Below are 19,844 nucleotides of genomic sequence, written 5' to 3' on the forward strand. Positions count from 1 at the left end.
CAATTGATCCTCCCTGTTCAATGCAGCCTTATTTGGAAATGTTTTGAAGGGAGTGTGTTGCATACTAAATCTCTAAGGAAACTGGTGACTCCTTGAGCTCTTAATTTTGTCTTGGAAAATTTAACTATTGCTCCATTTGAACCAGTTCATCAGGCTTATTTGAGGTTCTTAACAATGAAAAAGAGTGCTACTAATTGCTCTGCAAGAAGAGTATCTTAAGTTCTAAGATGTTATGGCTAGTCAGTCTAATTTTTCCACAAAGATAGGGTTTTCTTAACACTTAATCTTTCATTTATGCATAAAGTGGTACCCAAATTTACTGTAAAGCAAGCAATCCATCTCCCGGTCTTGGCATAAATGATACTCCATACCTTGAAATTCTGCAGATAGTTGAGGTACTACCTTGAAGAACATTGATCAGTTAATTTCTTGTAAAGGTAAGAAAGTGTCAAAGCAGGCTGTTTCCAAATGGTTGTCTCATGCAGTTGCATTGTGTTGTAATCTCCATATTAAGGCACTTCCATGTGGGGTTCAAGGCTTATTCTACCATGGGCTTGGCTTCACCTGTGGCTTTTTGGAAAGGGCTGTATTGTAGTAGAAGTCTTGGCCATCAGTACATACTTTTACAAAGCACTGTTGGCTAGATTCCTTCTCCAGTTTTAGGACAGGCATTGATAAGACCATTCTCTCTGGGCTCCTGCACCCTCTTCCTTCATCCTTGCAGTCAGTCCAAACTATGGTAGTCTACCCATACATCTAAGGCTGTTGGAGCAGTGATCATTATGATGAATGTAGTACAGTTGTGTAAATCAACTTACCATAACAATAGATGTTTGAATGATCACTGCTGCAATAGCTGCTCCCTCATCCACCTGTCTTATTTTTCTCCGTTTTTATTACCAGGGTGAGGACTTATAATTTTAGTGCCCCAGCATTGACCCTTTCAGGGCTGTAGTCTCACTTTGCCAGTTTTCAGGAACGCTCTGAAGGGTTTGATGCCCAAATTACTTTTTTTTTCTGATTGTGAGAAGAACGTGATTGCACTAGATTTGCATGACAGTGGGAGAAAATAATTTTTATAGGGTTATTAGAAAATGGTGTGAGGAAAAGATCTGAGGTTTATTTGCCTAGTTAGAAAAGGGTAAAATGTGAATTAGAAAGATGAGTGACTGAATCTGTATATAAGTATACTGGTGTCTTATGTGACTTTGTGTGATGTTGGGCAGTATGATCCATTTTAGACTGAATAAATCTGGGGACTGATTGAATTAGGAATAGATATAAATTTGCAGTTTTGTATTGCTTGTTTTCCTGATATGTTAGTCGAAAACAAGCTAGCTAATGATAAGAGGCTATATTCTAAATTTAGAGTTAGGGCACAGCATTGTGATTTCTTGCTTCATGGTAAAATATCCACTGAACATGTGTACTCTGCTAGATTGCTTGTATCACTTAGACTGCAGCAGATCTGTTTGCTTTGGGGAAAGTCTGTTTAGTCAAACTGTGTATATATGTGTGTCTCTCTCTCTATGTATATAGATATAGATATATATATATATATATATGTGTGTGTGTGTGTGTGTGTGTGTGGATCTACTTCGTTATGGTTGACATTTCAGAATGTCGAAGACCATATGGCCGAGACCATATGATTGACATTCAAAATGTCGGCCATTGAATGAAAAAAAAAAAAACCGCAACAAAAACTTACCTTCATGCTGCTCCACCCCCAGGAACTTAAATGTACCAACTAAGAGATCGCACTACAGTGCGGAAGATGGAAATCTTTCCATTCCACACTGTACAGAGATGTCTGTTCAGCATGGTCGACGTTTCGAATGTCGATCATATGGTCCCAACCATATGGTCTTCAACATTCTGAAATGCTGACCATGTGAAGGGGACCCATATACGTATATGTAGATATGTAAATGCATATACATTAGGCTATTTTTTTTTTTTTTCATTTTGGTGGAACAATATAGGACATAATGTATTTATTTACTCTCTCAGTTTTAAAGATTAAGAAATCATTAGAGGTTAGCCAGATTTCTAAAGTGGGGAGATCATTGTACATTTATTTGCTCACTTGTGCCACAGTGGTTGTTGATAGTTCCAAACAGTAATGTAGAGTATGACGGGAGCTGTTTTAAGTTCTTCTGGAGGTTAAACCTTTCAGAAATGCTGAGTAGATGGGTAGGTGAGGGGAAAACCAGATTTTTTAAATTCTGCCCCTTGTGATAGTTCAGTAAATAGTTTAAAGTCATAAGATGGGTAGATTGTGGGTGCTGAACAAGGTGGTTTGACATGACTTATAAGAATCATATGTGACGAAGGATTTGTTAGATTTATAAAGAGTGAACCTGTGAGCTTTTGAGTTGTCAGTAGTTTTGTAAGTAAAGTTGATTACTTTGTACATGGCAGTAGTAAAATTACAACTTTTTCTTAAACCGTGGTTTTCAGACTTAACAGGCCGCTTACTTCTTTAAGTAGTTTAGAGACAAAGGTTTCCAGTAGTTTTAGTGAAATCATCTTCATCATCATCATCATCATCCTTTTTCACATTTTTTATATTGGGTATGGATGTCCCACCAACTGTAGCCAACTCTCTGAATTCATTGCAATTCTTCTACTTTGACAGTTATGCCTGACTGTCACAGGTCTTCTCTCATGCAGTACATCTGTTTGCTTGATTATCCCCTTGCCTTCTTCCTGTCTCTCCCAAACCATCATCTGCTTTCTTGCACAGTAACAGTTAGAAGTGTCATGACCTGCCAGAATGAGTCAAGCAACATAGAGACTTAATGGTAAAAAAAAAAAAAAAGAAACTGCTTAACATACACTAACTAAGGCCAGGATGGCCACTTCTTGGAATATCCCCATTTCTCTGTTTTTTTTTTAATTTCTTCAAGTCCTTTGGGTTTATATTGCCACGACAGGAATGGAACCCATTCCTAAGTCAAAGTACGATTAAAGTTCATGAAATTAGTATTGTTTGTCTTTGATGTCAACAGAAGTGCTCTTCACAGCACACTTAATGTGATGTGCACATTAATGACTCCTCCTGCAGTTTGTATGGAGTTACATGTATTGGTAACATATCTAAATATGATTGTACATTATTTTTTATAGGACCCATTGCTCCTACTACTACTGGAACTGTCTGGGTGTCTTTCTTCCACATTGCTGTTGTTTCTGCCTACAAATCATATTTTATGACTTTGTGTCTCTCTGCACAAGACACTGGTCACTGGCTGTAGTGATTTCAATGATCAATGCTACTTTTGTCTTCTTTTCATGGACCACAGTGTCTGGTTTTCTCACATCTGTCTTTTGAACGGTTGGTCTCTGAGGTCTGGTGATCTCGGTGTTAGTGTATATATGTTTGGGGAGGTTGGGAGAAGGCTGAAGTTTGAGATTTTCTCTTGCATTTTTGATCTTTTTGGGTTTTTTCTTGGTGTGTCAATACTCGGCATTTAAAGCAGTCATTTCAGTAGGGAGCCTTCCCGCACATGTGCCTGAGCCACTAATTGGTTTTGTTTGACCTTATCTGCAGTGGAGTTTGGCATCTTCTCCAGTGTCGTAATTTCTTTATCTTTCCCATATTGTGCATTCTACCACCTGTCTCAGGCATTTTGTCTCCATCACCTCTAGCATCCTCAGCCACACTGTTTTCACTACCCAGGTTTCTGTACCATAGAGAGGTACTGACTGCAACACAACTGTTTTGTACACCATTTCAGCTTCTTTGGCATTCTTCTGTCGCTCACTACTGCTGACACTCTGTGACAGTTAACTCCAGCCCCTGTGATTTCTAGCTTTGGCATCATCATTCAGACTTCCCTTCTCCTCAGTCACTCCTCCCATATACTTGAAGCTGTTAGCCTGTTCTACTGTTTTGCCTTCTGTCTCAGTTTTCAGCTTCTTCTTATTTCCCCTGTTTGCTGCCACTGTATTGTCTGTACTCTGGTTTCATCCCATGTGTCTGTTGATGTCCTTCAAGGATGCATCTGCAGTCCTAACATATGGGTTGTCCTGCCTCAGGCAGCCCTTCGGTCGGCCGGATTCCAAAGTCTGGGTCTGGCCTCGGCTGATGTCGCACTTCACCTGACGTCATAGCGGCTGTCAATTGGGTATAAAGGCATCAGCCGACGCCATTTTCCTCAGTCTTTCTTGCCGCGCGGTGCCCGAAGCAGAAGCTGTTCGCAAGTGCCGGTCGGTCAGAACCAGAGATTACTACTACCGAAGACTTCTAAAAAGCTAAGTACCCCGTTGGGGACTCTTTCTTGCCTCAGCCGATGTCAGAAAAAGTAAATAACTGTTTAACTTGTGGGAAACAAATACCTCATAAGGATTTCCACTCTTACTGCCTTCCTTGCTTAGGCCCAGACCACGACGTAGCAGCTTGTCTAGCCTGTGCTTCCTTCAACCGACGGACACTTAGACATCGGTCGGAGTTTGCAGAGGAGTTTTTCGGCCCCGCTTTTGCTTACAACATGCCGTCGGAGACTCCGACTTCACAATTAGCTAAAAAGCGTAAGGAAAAGGACCGACACTCACGGTCCGCGGTTTCGGCCGAAACCGCGGTTAAGCCAACCGCGAGTGTCTCGGTTCTTCCTTCGGCCGAAAGCATGCCTCCTACAACCGAGGCCTTACCCAGCATGGCTGAATCTGCTACTGAATTTCCACCTGCTGTTGCAAGTTTTCAGGATTTATCAGATACTATTCCCTTAGACATATCTACTCCTGCACATGGAGCTGCTAGGCCCCCTGCATCCATGTCTATTAAGGCTTTTTCTAGGGCTAAAGCAGCTAAATCTTCTAAGGCCTTGCCTGCTAAAACCCCCTCACACAGGCCTAGCTCTAGTTCCCAAATGCTCAGCCTGGCAGAGGATCTCATTTCTTTGATCAGGGGATCCCAACCTCACCCTGACAGGGCCTCTCATCCCCCTCCAGAGAAGAGGCCTAGAGCAGAGCCCCCTGAGCCACTTTCTACAGATTATTCCTCTGATGACTCAGAAATCTCAAATCCTCCAGAAGGCCCTTATTCTCCATATGAGGACTCTGACGCAGAAGACTCCATTCCTTCTGCCTCTCCTCCTGAGGAATTTTCTTTTGGGGAAACCTTGCATGCTATGTGAGAGCAATTTCAATGGCAGGGCCAGGATTTTTCAGATTCTAGGAAAAGGCTAAGGACCTTTTTACATTTGCCACAGCATAGGCCTTTAGCCATTCCTCCAGTACTAACAGTTGTGGATGATGCATTTAATGATGCTTGCACTGCCCCTGACTCTCTTCCCCCGGCCCCTGCTAAGCCCGACAGATACTACAGGGTCCCGGACACACATTATCACTTGTATAAGGCTCCTATTGCAGATCCTGAAACTATTTCACAGGGCCCCAAAGCTGTAGCAGCTGCCTCTGCAAAAAAACCCCTCCCCTCTGAAAGAGAATCTAGAGCACTAGAGAGGTGGGGTAAAAAAGTTTATACTTCTGCTACTCTTTCGGCTAGGGCCTTAAACTGTCAATTCCACATGATTCAGTATCAGGAATTTTTGTTAGATCAGCTAAATAAAAAAACTGTCCTCTACTGAACCTATAGACCGTAAGTCCCTTCAGGATTTGGTACATAACACTCAGCAGGTCAGTAATCACTCCTTAAAATGCAGCTATGATGCACTGGAGGCTTCCTTTAGATCAGCTATGACTGGTACAGTGATCAGAAGGCATGCATGGTTAAAAGAGCAGTCCTTACCAGACCATGTAAAGTCAAAGCTCCTGGATGCTCCCATGGAGAAACACAGTTTGTTTGGCTCCCCTGCACAGCAAGTGTTAAAGAAGGTGGAAGAAAAAGCAAAATCTGTCCAAACAGTCAAGGATTTCTTACAGGTCCAGCCTCCGAGGTTTAGTAGGAATTGGCCATCGAAGAATTGGTCCTTTCCAGATACCACCAGAGCACAGAGAGGCAGAAATAGGCGCCCAAGAGGCAGAGGTCAATCCAGAGGTGCCTACAGGGGACGTCAGTGGCAGCCTAACAACCAGAGAAGTACTGCCACTGATCCAGCTACTACCACTTCCACAGGACAGGCGCAGTGACTTGGCTCTGATACTGCCTACCAGGGAACAACTGGAAGCACCCTTAGGCGGAAAGCTAGCCTTATTTTCAGTAAACTGGCATTACATTACAGGAGACAAATGGATTTTACAGACAATAGACAAAGGTTACAGGTTTCACTTCATACTCTACCAAGGAAGAGAGGAATGCCAAACCTACCACCAAACCAAAAAACAAGTGCTCTAGGACAAATCAACCACTTACTAAGGATGAGAGCTATAGAAAAGGTACAGTCTATGGAACAAGGACAAGGATTTTATTCCAGACTTTTCCTGGTACCAAGAAAGGAAAACCAATGGAGACCTATTCTCGACCTGTCCGCTCTGAACACATATCTCATTGTTCCAAAATTCAAAATGCTGACCCTACAGCAACTTCTTCCCATGCTGGGCAAGGAGTCTTGGCTGGTGACTCTAGATCTCAAGGAGGCATACCTGCACGTCCCTATATGACCAGATTGCAGAAGATACCTCAGATTTCTTGCAGGATCAGAGCATTATCAATTCTCAGCATTGCCCTTTGGCTTATCTACTGCGCCCAGAGTATTCACGAAATGCCTGGCATCAGTAATTGCTCATTGCAGACTTCAGGGAATTCAAATTTATCCATACCTGGACGACTGCCTGATACAAGCGGACAACAAAAACTAATTAACAAAAGATTTGGGAAAGGTTATTCACCTATTGCAAGCCCTGGGATACACAGTCAACATAAAAAAATCAAGGCTGGTACCATCCCAAAGGATAACATTCCTGGGTGCAGAACTCGACACATCAAATCAAATGGCATTTCTCACAGCAGAAAAGCAAAAGCAACTACCACTCTATTTCAGGGCATTAACAACGCCGAACCAGCTTACAGCAAGGAAAGTCCTGCAAGCCCTGGGTTACATGGCATCCTGCATAATATTGATTCCACATGCCAGACTGCATATGAGGAAGTTGCAATGGTACCTAAGGAATTTATGGTCTCAGCACAAGCACAGCCTAGAAACCCAAATTCCAGTAATTCCATGCCTGAAACAAGAATTCCTGTGGTGGGCTCAGGCCTGTCAGTTGAACAAAGGACTGCCTTTCCACAGCCCTCACCCAAGCCAGACTATCACCACGGATGCCTCAGACCTCGGTTGGGGGGCACACATGGTGGACAAGTGTATACAAGGCCTATGGACACAGCTGAACCTACACATAAATCAAAAAGAGATGCTGGCAGTGAAACAGGCAATTCAGACATTCAGACAGTTTCTTCAACAAGGTCATTTGCTTATAAGGACGGACAACACCACAGTTATGTGGTATATCAACAAACAAGGAGGCACCATTCATATCCTCTATGCCGGATGGCAATGGACCTGTGGAATGTGGCCCTGAACCTCAACATTCAGCTCCAGGCCATATTTGTGCCAGGAAAAGAAAATGTACTAGCAGACACCTTAAGCAGAACTACCACGGATGCCCACGAATGGATGCTGCATCCAGACATCTTCAAATCCATAACAAAGAAATGGGGGCTTCCAGAAATAGACCTGTTCGCATCCCCACACAACCACCAATTGAGAAAATTCTGCACAAGGACTTACCACCCACTTGCTTGGAAGGTGGACTCCCTATCCTTCATTTGGGAAAACCTGACAGCATATGCATTCCTACCACTTCCTATGATGCACAAAGTGCTACTGAAGATCAAAGAAGATCACCCAAGGATCATCCTGATAGCTCCAGACTGGCCGAGGCAGCATTGGTACCCGCTACTGAGGAGTATGTCTCGGACACACGCATGGCCTCTACCTCTAGTTCCTTTACTGCTAACACAGAACAACTTCAAGATCCTGCATCCGAACTTGAAAACACTGCAGCTAGCGGCTTGGAACCTTACATAAAACAAAGTAACCCAGATTTATCTCAGAGGGTTAAAGACATTATCCTGGAGGCTCGCAGACCCTCCACAAGGAAAACTTATTCAGCAAAATGGAAAAGATACCTCATTTGGAGTACAGCAAAAGGGGAAAATGTATCAGTGGCAAACATAGCTAACATCCTGGAATATTTAGCAGAGCTTTTCCACAATGGCCTGTCTTACTCCTCCATTAAGATTCATGCATCAGCAATTTCAGCAGAATACAACATGGACCCTCCAGTCTTCTCTCATCCTTTACTCAGGCAGTTTCTGAGAGGAATTAAAAATGTAAAGCCCCCAAGGAAGCCACCTTTGTCTACATGGGACCTGAACTTTGTACTAGAAAAATTAACACTTCCCCCGTTTGAACCAGCAGCAACAGCAGAATTACAGTTCTTATCTTGGAAAACTGCTTTCCTGCTTGCAATCACTTCAGCAAGAAGGGTTTCTGAATTAGAGGCATTAATGGCAGTGCAGCCCTTCCTTATCTTCCATCAGGATAGTGTGTCCTTGAGAACTAACCCTACTTTTATGCCAAAGGTGGTCTCCAGGGTATCATTGAACCAAGCAATCCATCTACCAACATTCTTCCCCAACCCACAGAACAGGGGGGAAAGACTACTGCATACCTTGGATGTGCACAGACAATTGCGCTACTACCTGGACAGAACCAAGAACAATAGAAAAACTGACCAGCTTCTGGTAGCATATGCAACAGGAATGGAAGGAAAAGCAATTTCAAAACAGACAATCTCAAAATGGATAGGAAATTGCATTAGATTTTGTTACTCTTTTCATGGAAAGACAACTCCAGAAAACATCAGACCTCACTCCACAAGGGCTACAGCCACTACTACAGCTTTCTTACGAGGAGTGGCTACCAAAGACATTTTAGAGGCTGCTACTTGAGCTCCGTGCATACATTTGCCAAGCATTATAATCTACCTTTATACTCCAGATCCCGAGCAGGTTTTGCCACTGCTGTTTTGCAAGGGATCTTAACTACACCATAATCTTCTTAGTGCCTCCTCCCCAGTTTGGCTATGGTATTCTACCCATATGTTAGGACTGCAGATGCATCCTTGAAGGACATAGTACAGTTTTGTACCTACCATAAATGTAGATGTCCGAGAGGTATGCATCTGCAGTCAGGATTACCCACCCTCCTTCCCCTCTGTGGTACTCCTAGGGTATTTGCCCATCTTGTAGCTAGCTGGGGGAATCTATTATGGTGTATTTGTTTGTATATATGTATATACATGTTTATTTTTATTTGCTCTCTACTGTTTGGAATCATTTGCATTTATCCAAATTTAGCCTTCCTAGAGGGCACCTGGCATCTGGGGCAAGAAACACTGAGGAAAATGGCGTCGGCTGATGCCTTTATACCCAATTGACAGCCACTATGACGTCGGGTGAAGTGCGACATCAGCCGAGGCCAGACCCAGACTTTGGAATCCGGCCGACCGAAGGGCTGCCTGAGGCAGGACAACCCATATGTTAGGACTGCAGATGCATACCTCTCGGACATCTACATTTATGGTAGGTACAAAACTGTACTTTTTTATTTCCATTCCTCTATCATTTGCTGAAGTTCTGTTCAGAGTCTTCTTCTAATGCCACATTGTCGGCATACAGCAGCTTTAGTAGTCTGTCCCATCTGACCTATTTACTAATGTGGTCCATCACCAGTATGAACAACAGTGGGCTTACAGCTGAACACTGATTCACACTCACTCACACGTGACCCCTCTGAGTCAGAACACTGCCTGTATTAGTGTCATTGGGGCTTTATACATAGCCTACATTAATTATATCAATGATTCTGGGACTTCAGAGTATTGCAGTACTGTCCAAATCTGCTTTTTTGGGACCTTGACTTTTGCTTTCTCCTAGTTTAGCAATGCCTTTATTGTCATTTTTTATACCGATGGTCTTATATGAAAAATGAGACTCCTCTTGAAATGTCACGTTTCAACCTTAAACAACTACTGCATATTCATTATCACCCAAAATGGGCAACAATAAGCAATAAAAACAGTTTTCATTTTCAGCCATTCATATACTATGTATGTACGACCCACAGTAGTAATAGAAATGTTTTTCTCCTTTATATACATACCAATGTTAAATAAGTACAAGCTGATTACGGAGCAGCATCATCATTGTAAAATATGATCTTAATATAAAAAACACTAACTCCTTCCCCTAACCAATAGGCAATGTAATGCTTGACTTATCCTCAGACAGCGACATGCCGGGCCTCTTAATACTCCATCCAGTAAGTCTGTGCCTTGTATAAACTCTGATTTGGCTATCAAATCATCTCCATATTAAGTCAAAATGTTAAACTCCTTTGTAGTTTTTCTGCAGTTTACCCACAACTCTGATCTGAGTAACCATGAAGCTTTCAGCCATAGAAGATTGACTGGTAACTTCATACCATTTAAAATAGTTCTGTTCATTTCTAATCTTTATAAAACAGCTTTAACCAGGCCTGTCAATCAATCAAAAGTGTAGTCCTCTAAGATATAGAATTTGTATGCTTATGCAATAAATCTCTGGTCGTTAGATAAGTTCAAAATATTATAGTTTGCCATCTCCCACAGGAAATCACCTCTAAAGCATACTGTTTTGGGCCCATATTTAACCGCCCTTCCTGGGAATACTGCCAGGTAACACTTGCAAAATATGAAATATCCAAATAGTCTACATGTATAAAATACAGTTGACTGTAGGATAAATTCTCATTCCTTGAAAGGAAATATCTTATTTTTCCATTTCTTCTTCCCTTTAAAAAAGAAAAAAAGCGGAGGAATTAACTGTAGAAGTCTGTAAAGTACTCCAAACTTTGTATGTCCATGTCAAAAAAAAAATAAAGCGTTTGCAGTTAACATTTTCTAACTGCATATTCACACTGTACCATATGCATATTTTAGGATACAACTGTCAGAAGACATACACCTAGATTTCATCATTACTGCTTCTTCATCATTACTGCTTCTTTCTGTGTCATATCCAGATTACCCCAACAGTATTCAAACTGTACTTGGCCGCATGGTGTAGATGGATAGACTGTATCCCATTAAGCCATGTTTAACCACTGACATAGCTGCCATGGTGAGTGGAAGGATGGGAGTGAATAGTAAGCATCTGCTTACCCATCTTGGCTCGCTGCATTGGTTACACCTGCAGGAATGAAGAAATCAGCATGTCTGCACTGCATGCAGTATGCTATTATGTTGGGAGGTTGAGCATATGAGGAAGAGCATGCACCTCACAATACAGCTGCTGTAGCTGAGCTTGCAAGGTTGTCACATGGGTAGGGTTAGGACAGTGTGCAGAATCTGCAGATTAGCCCATTCCCTAGCAACTGACTCTCGCCTCCACCAGTAAATAAATTGATAGGAGGCCTCTTGCCATGATGGGGCATATGTTTCCATGATTTGCTGGAAAGGGAGTCATTGGTGTGGTTCTGCAGTCTACACACACTCATACAGGGAAGCATGTACTGATGTCCTGCCTTCTTTGACCTGGATCTTTTGAATCTAGTCTTGGTTATTCTTCCATTGTTATTTGTTTGGTTGTAATTTTCAATTTTAACTCTGGGTTAAACTCTTTTCTTTATCATTTTAAAATGCATAAAACTTCCTTATATATGTTATCATCCTAATTCTCCTGTTCAACATCTGAAGCCCTTGGGACATTAATTTCATGCTGGAAAAGATCACTCTTCTTCCATTTGTTCCACTAGCTTGTACATAAAGTTTTTGTCCTGTAAAACCCTTTCGTAGGAACTGTTACTTCTGTCAGGGGAACATTTGAGTTTCGGGTCCTGTTTTTCATTTCCTGTACCTAATTTTTCATCCGGAAAGGTTGTCAGTCAGAACAGACTAGTCTTACATGCCAAACTTTGCTGCTGAATGCTAGCTGAGTCAGTCAGGATATCTCCATACAGTTCAGAGTTAATGTAGATAAGCTTACTCTTTTAGCAAGAATGATCAATCGTTTGTATCCTTTGCTAAGTCTAAGCTTTGTAGTAGTTTATGTAAGGCCACCCTTCCCAGATTTTTAGCTAGATGTGTTGAATTTTCTCATAATAAATATAGAAATCCTTTACTTGCATCTTTTGGGGTTAACTGTATGAGAGTTATGAACAAGTTATTTTGCCGTTTCCTATAGTGCCCCTGTTTTTAGTATTTGTGGTATAGCAAATTGGTCTTTCCTGAACTTTGTAAGATTGTAAGCTGAGCGGTATTTGTAGCTGCCCTTTGTGTGGTGGCAGCCCAGTATAATTAGATGAGAGCTTTGCCTTTTCATTTATAGAACATGGGCGACTTCTGAACAGACATGAAAGATACATGGTTACCATAATACAAGATCTGTGATTTTATTCTGCATACCTGCCTTCCATTCCCCCACCTGTGGTGTGTTAGTTTTGAAGTTATTGTCTCCTTTCCTCAGTTCAGCAGTATCACATGAAAATTTGGGGGAATGAGATGATAAGACACATGCTGGGAAAGGGATAGGGTTAATGCTACACTGGAAATTTTGATCTGCTGAGCAATCCTTATGCCTGAGGTATAAGTCATATCAGTCACAGAAATGGACCTTATTCCAAATTTATAGTTTTCGTGAGTACATAACTTTCATTCAGTGGCAGTGACTGCGTTTTACTGTGCTTGCAGTGAGTTAAATGAGGGTATACAGGTGGTTCTTGTAGTATTTTTAAAGTTCTTTTACTGGCATTTGAGTCAGAATGAAAATTTCCAGTATGCTGCTTCGGTTTACTATTAGAATGTTGAAGTGAACTCCGTCGACTATACTGTTGTCGAACACGAAAGTTCAAAAACGATAATATCGAAGACCAAAATCCAACCTGGGAATGGTTTTAACATGAGTCGAGATAGGTGTTCAGTGTTATTCTGAACTGCAAACCTCTCCCCTATCTTGACCCATGTTAAAACCCGTTCCTAGGTTGGTTTTTTGGTCTTCGATATTACCGTTTTCGAACTTCCGTGTTCGACAAAAGTACAGTCGACGGAGTTCGCTTCGACATTCTTATAGTAAACCACTGCTTCTTTATTTAATAAGCATTGGAAAGATTTTGCTAAAAATATTATATGAATTTTTCTTTATAGGATGAATCGGGGACAGCAGACAGCAGCGGCCTTGATGACAGCTCTCAGGAAAGATTCATTGGCCCTTTACCAAGAGAATGCTCCATTGGTTGCAGCAGTGATTACAGCAGCCACAGCTATCCTTACTCCTCTTTACTAAGCAAGTCTGAAACAGGCAAGATATTTAGTTAATATAGCAATATTCCATGGTCTTGCAAGTATAGATATTTATCCATGTTTTACATTTACAGCTTATTGCATTTTTATGAGGCGGAAACACTGCCTTTTTTCTCTGAGGTAGTGCAGAAATATGTTTCCTGGCAACCCCTTTTTAAAGCAGATTATTTTGTACACATCTGATACTGTGTATGTTAATCATTTGATCACTGCTGCAGTACCCTTAGCTGTATGGGTTATATCCTGCTAAAAATGTAACAGTTGGTTGATTTCCAAAGCTTAAGGGCACCTTCCCAGCACCCAAACTGTTAACAGGTTGAGTAGAGCTGAAGAAAAAAAGTAGTTTGGGCACCACCCCTTCAGAGCTTGCTTTCCTGCTGCTGAAGTGAGCAACTCTTCTGCTCTTTTGAAAATTGATGGTTGGCCAGCACTTCTCCACTGCTAGGCAGATAAGTTTCTTTCAGGGGGAAAAAACTTCTACATCTTATTTTAAGACTGACACTTAACCTTTTTCTTTAAAAGTTTTACTTTTAAGTTTGGAACATTTCATGTGACTATTTGTCACTTGTTATTGACTGTAAATTTTTAAGTGAAAAAAGTTAAAACTTATTTAAATTTATTTTCCTGTCTGAAAGTTGTTTTAAATTACTTTTGAGGCCCGGGGTTAATGCGTTTCAATTAATTTTTTAGTGAAAAAAAAAAAGAATACTTGTTTTAACGACTGTTGTTGCCACACTTCCCTGCAATTATAGTATCTTTTTCATTTTCACCATGGAAGAACCTGCTGGAGGTTCTTCGTGTTTCACTGTTGCAGTCATCACATTTGGGTTATCCCTGCCAGGGTAGCCCTCGGCTGACCGTAATACCAGAGGCTTAATATTTCTGCTTTGGTTGCTGTCGCTTGAGGACTGACGTCAGGTCATCAGTGGTATAAAGGAAGGCAGCCAATGCCATTACATCAGTCTTCCTTGCCATGGAGCCCGAAGCAGAAGCAGTTTGCATGAGTGCCGGTCGGCCGCTACCTGATTTTCGTTTCTGAATTGAAGTGAAGTCTTTGAAAGCTAAGTACCCCGTTGGGGATCCTTTTTTCATGCACTAACCGATGTCAGAAAAAGTTAATAATTGTCTGGCCTGTAGAAAACAAATACCACACCGGGACTTCCACTCTTACTGCGTCACTTGTCTAGGCCCAGACCATGACATCCCCTGTTGTCGCTTCTGTGCTTTAATGCCAGAACTATTCGTCAGTCACATATTGTAGCCAGATGTTTTCGTTTACAGTCCTCTAATTCCGATATGGCTTCGGTAATCCATCCAACAGCAGATCTTCCAAAAAAGCGTAAAGATAAAGATAGAGGCAGACTGCACAGGACCAAACCTTCCAACGACGCTTCTGTTAAGCTAGTTGTCAGTCCTCCGGAACTCAGTGAGGTGCTTCCGTGGCCCATGATGCCCGCTTCAGTTAATTCGCAGGCGTCTACCGAGACCCTTTCAAGTCCGGTATGCCGCAGAACTCTTCTTCGTGTAAGGATCCTGCAGTCATCTCTACCTTGGATGGGTCCAGAGCCGCTGTGCAGGCACCGGCTTCCGAGGAAGTCCATTGCACTACCGATTCTCGACATAAACCGGTGCCTTCTTTCGCTACTACCGTTGTTTCGAAAACAACCAAGTTCCTTAGGCCCCAGGGGTCGAACCACTCCCAAGAAAACGACTACCCACTCTCAGGCGCCTTCTCCCTTGCCTCACTCTCAGATGCTTAAAATGGCAGAAGACCTTATCATGCTGATTAGGGGAACCCAAGCCACCCCTTCAAAAAGGAAAAGAGATCTGTCCCCATTAGTTTTGTCTGAACAGGAGTCAGATGAATCCGATTTATCTGACTATGAAGACATGCAGCCCCTCTCAACATATGAGGATTCTGATGTAGAGGAATCCATTCCTTCAGCCTCTCCCCCAGAGGATGTTTCCTTTGGCGAAACCCTGCATACATTAAGGGAGCATTTCCAATGGGAGGGTCAAGACTACCCTCAGTCTAAAAAGAGACTCAGGGAATTCTGGATCTTCTACAACACAGACCCTTAGCCATCCCCCCAGTCCTGGAAGTGGTGGGATGATGTTTTCCTTGAATCCAGCTTGACTCCTGATGCCTTACTTCCTGCTCCCAGAAAACCAGACAGGTACTACAGAGTCCCTGACTCTCACAAATATCTTTTCAAAAATCCTACAGCTGACCCTGAGGTCATTTCTCAAGGACCTCTGCTAAGGAATCCCCCAGAGAAACACATTTTCCTGTCCGCTTACTTCTCTCAACTGGCCACCAGGCCCCAGCTTTCTGTAAAGAAAATACTGCAAGGCCAGGGGTTCATGGCATCCTGCATACTCCTCATTCCATATGCTAGACTGCATATGAGGAAACTTCAGTGGTACCTAAAGAGCCTTTGCTGTCAACACACTCAAGATCTGGAAACTCTTCTACCTATTATTCCTTGCCCGAGAAAGGAATTTCTTTGGTGAGCAACAGGCTGCTCCCACAACAAGGGACTGCCCTTCTCCCCACACCCCGCCACCCAGACCCTCACCACAAATGCATCAGACTATGGTTGGGGTGCACAACTGGACGGCAGGTGCATACAGGGCCAATGGAGTCCCCTGCAAATCCCCCTGCACATCAATCAAAAAGAGGTGATGGCTATGCAGCAGGCCTTGATAGCTTTCAAACCTCTTCTCTCTCCAGGGGTTCTCCTGATCAAAACAGACAATACCACTGTGATGTGGTACACCAACAAGCAGGGAGGGACTCGCTCCTACCCTCTATGCAGGCTGGCCATGACCCTTTGGCTCACAGCATCTTCCATGCAACTACACCTGTTAGCACAATACTTACCAGGTTCTCTCAACTCCCTGGCAGACCAAATAAGCAGAAAGCTTTTGGACCCACATGAGTGGCAGCTCAACAGAAGTATCTTCTTCCTAATAACTCAGAAATAGGAAATCCCCGGAGCTTGACCTCTTTGCCTCCCACACCAACCATCAGCTCAGCAAATTCTGCACCCGGGAGCATCACTGCATGGCTTGGAAAGTGGATGCCCTGTCCTTCCCCTTGGTGAACCTCTCAGTCTGTGCCTTTCCTCCCCTACCTCTCATCCCCAGGGCACTGCTCAAAATAAGGGAGGAAAAACCAAGGACCATTCTCATAGCTTCAGACTGGCCCAGACAGCACTGGTACCCCTTGCTGCACAGCCTGTCCACGCTGCCTCCATGGCATCTTCCTCAGATCCCAAGCCTCCTAACCCAGAGTGAAGAGAAGTTCATGCACCCCCATTTGCAGGCACTCAGTTTGGCAGCTTGGCTTATTCCCTAACCCTTGACCAATCTGACATCCTCAGTAAACAGGTTCTGGACATTATCCGAGAGGCCAGACACCCTAGTACCAGAAATTCTTATGCAGATAAACGGAAAAGGTTCTGCACCTGGATCCAGGCAAAGGGGGGCAGTATGACACAGCCCTCCGTCCCTCTCATCCTAGATTACTTAACTGACCTACTAGACAGTGGTCTCTCTTTCTCCTCTATAAAAATGCATGCTTCTGCTATTTCTTCTCATTTTCCCACGGAGCAGCCTTTTTTCTCACACCCTGTGATTAAACAGTTCCTCAGAGGGGCTAGCAACTTGAGACCCTCCCAGAAGAGCACCAACACCAGCTTGGGACCTTAACTTTGTCTTGGAGAAGCTCACCCTGCCTCCTTTCGAACCAGCTTTTTCTGCAGAGCTAAAATTTCTCTCCTGGAAGACCGCCTTTCTTCTGGCCATCACTTCAACCAGAAGAGTTTCTGAGCTGCAAGCACTCATAGCTGTGGAACCCTTCATCATCTTCAATGCAGACAGGATACCTCTCAGAACTAACCCATCCCTCATGCCCAAGGTGGTGTCCACTGTGGCACTCAACCAATCCATTCATTTGCCCACCCTCTTTCCTAACCCCCAAAATAAGGGGGAAAGGATTCTGCACTCTCTAGATGTGCACAGACAGCTCAGATACTATCTGGACAGGACAGAAAGTCTGAACAATTGCCTGTTAGCTTTGTTACAGGCGCAGACGGCAAAGCCATCTCCAAGCAATCCATTTCCAAATGGATAGCACACTGCATCCATTTCTGCTACATACAGCATGGCAAGCCTCCTTCCAAGGGGCTCAGGACACACTCCATCAGAGCAGCCTCCATGTCTGCAGCTTTCCTCAGAGGAGTCGCCACCAGGGACATCCTGGAGGCTGCCACCTGGACATCTGTTCACACTTTTACCAAGCATTACCACCTGCCTCTCTTCTCCAAAGGCATCCTAGCCAGCCCCTAGCTTCCTTGACTGCCTCCACCCTTTTTCTCAGCTTTGGGAATCTACCCAAATGTGATGACTGCAACAGTGAAACACAAAGAACATAGTACAGTTGTGTACACTTACCATAAATGTAGATGTTCAAGTGTATTGACTGTTGCAGTCCTGGTTTCCCTCCCTCCATCCCCCTTTTTTCCTTTTCTCTTGTTCCCTTTTCTTCCTTGTTGTTCCCTTTTCTGTACAAGGGACATATTGGTATTTAATTCCCACTGGTGGGGCTCTTCCACCAGAACCTGGCCTCCTACCTAGGGGGTTCCAGACAGATTAGGCAAGAAAAACTGATGTAATGGTGTCAGCAGCCTTCCTTTATACCACTGATGACCTGACGTCACTCTTTAAGCGACAGCAGGTGATGCAGAAACACTAAGTCTCTGGTATTTGGGCCAGCCGAGGGCTACCCTGGCAGGGATAACTGAAATGTGATGACTGCAACAGTGAATACACTCAAACATCTGCATTTATGGTAAGTGTACACAACTGTACTTTAGTTATTCCTTCTTCCAGCCACAAAATAAAAATTTTCAAGCACAATTTGCTCCCCCCCTGAAAGCAGGCTGCTAAATTGCCTCAGCTGCAGATGAAGGACTGTACTATGGCCATTACTGGCTCCTCAGACCTTTCATCTTTTCCCTTGGCTACCTCTGATGTAGTCTTGTCCCTACAGCCATCATGGACTTGGGAGTTAGAGACTGCCTTTCCAGCAGTTGGAGTACCCTTGTGGGCAAGAGTGAACCACTGTTGTCAGTCTCAGAAGAAGGGGCAGTGAATAATTCTGTGGCTGGCCACATCAGGATGCCAGCCCTAGGGAGGTTTTGTCTGTCTAAAGTAGGTCATCTTCTTTTGAAAATCCTGTTAAAAAAGTCGACATTTATTTTCACTTGTGTCTGTTGCTTTAGATAGAAATAATTTATTGGGATTAGCAAAAGGCTGAAGAGAAAAAGGGATTATTCACTGTCTGAAGTTGTTCAAGTCTTTGAACAACAAAATGATTGTGAAATGGCAACTTCTGTTTTGTCTTTTAGGTTTCTGATTCTGATTCTAAGCGAGTGTTGCTTCTGACAGTCCCTTGGAAGGATTTTCTTTTTCTGAAACAATATCCGGAATGAATCAACTGTTTCTTTGGGACAAAACAATCCTGCACTGTCTTTTAAGTAAATATGATGTATTGCAAAGGGAATTTCCTGAACCTACTCCCATTCCTCCTCCTCTTCCAAAATTGGTGGATGTGTTTTTTGCAGCCTGTAATCTGCCTGACAGCCAGCTCCTGCTGCCCCCTAAGAAAGCAGATAGTTATCTATCTTTTAAACTTGACCTTGCCTATCCTGTGCTTTACTATCCACTGTTACATCTTCTTTATTATATTTTTCTCATGTCTCCCTATTTTACACCATTTCGCTCCTCTTTACATACTTTTTTTCAAGTTAATTCTTAGTAACATCACTACACAGCTAACTTCCTTTCTCTACTATTGACTTTACCTGTATGATGTCCCTGTACCTTTCAATTTGCGCTGTTTATGACTCTTGTTCTCTTTACACACCCTGTGCTAACCTCTATGCTTTACAATACATTACCGTTGCTTGATTATTTTTATTATATTTTTATTATATTTGCTATTTTTTATTACAAATTTTGCTTTTTGTTGTTTGTAATTGTATTTGTATGTTATCATGTCTTGGAGCTTATCTTCCCGGGCCTCTACTGAAAATGGACATATATCCAGTTAGACTAGCCCAGTCAACAAATGTAAAATAAATAAAGATTGTATAAACTTCCTCAATATTACATGTTTTTATTTTTTAATCCCAAATTAGATCTTGCAAGGATTTCCCTGGTAAACCCAGCTACTGCTAAACATAGGTTCATAGGTACTTGGCTAGCTTCTTTTCCTTCATCTAACACCACAGGACAAAATAAAATCACAGGGGACCTAAATGAGAGACATTTTCGGGTTCGAGCCTCAAATGTAGGGGCACAGAACAACAGGCTAACCAAGGGCAAAAACAAAAAGAAGAAGTGGTAACGGCCTATGCTGGCTCCTCTGATGAAGGAATGACATGCAGTGTACTGTCCAACTCCAGTCTTGACTTTAAGATTTTTAACTATACGGACATGGCCATCTGTCCGGAAACAATTGATTTACT

The 19,844-nt window shown here is 42.8% G+C and overlaps 1 protein-coding gene across 1 annotated transcript in view; it reads left to right on the forward strand.

The window, feature by feature from the left end:
• USP47 (ubiquitin specific peptidase 47) overlaps positions 1–19,844 on the forward strand; it is a 3,572,488-nt gene that overhangs the window by 642,815 nt on the left and 2,909,829 nt on the right. The window contains exon 5 of the mRNA XM_044082726.1: positions 13,153–13,318. Coding sequence (XP_043938661.1) covers positions 13,153–13,318 — 166 coding nt within the window. The remainder of the gene's footprint in view (positions 1–13,152; positions 13,319–19,844) is intronic.

Source organism: Protopterus annectens, chromosome 9.part0, assembly GCF_019279795.1.
Source record: "Protopterus annectens isolate FY-2018-M chromosome 9.part0, PAN1.0, whole genome shotgun sequence".
NCBI lineage: Eukaryota > Metazoa > Chordata > Ceratodontiformes > Protopteridae > Protopterus > Protopterus annectens.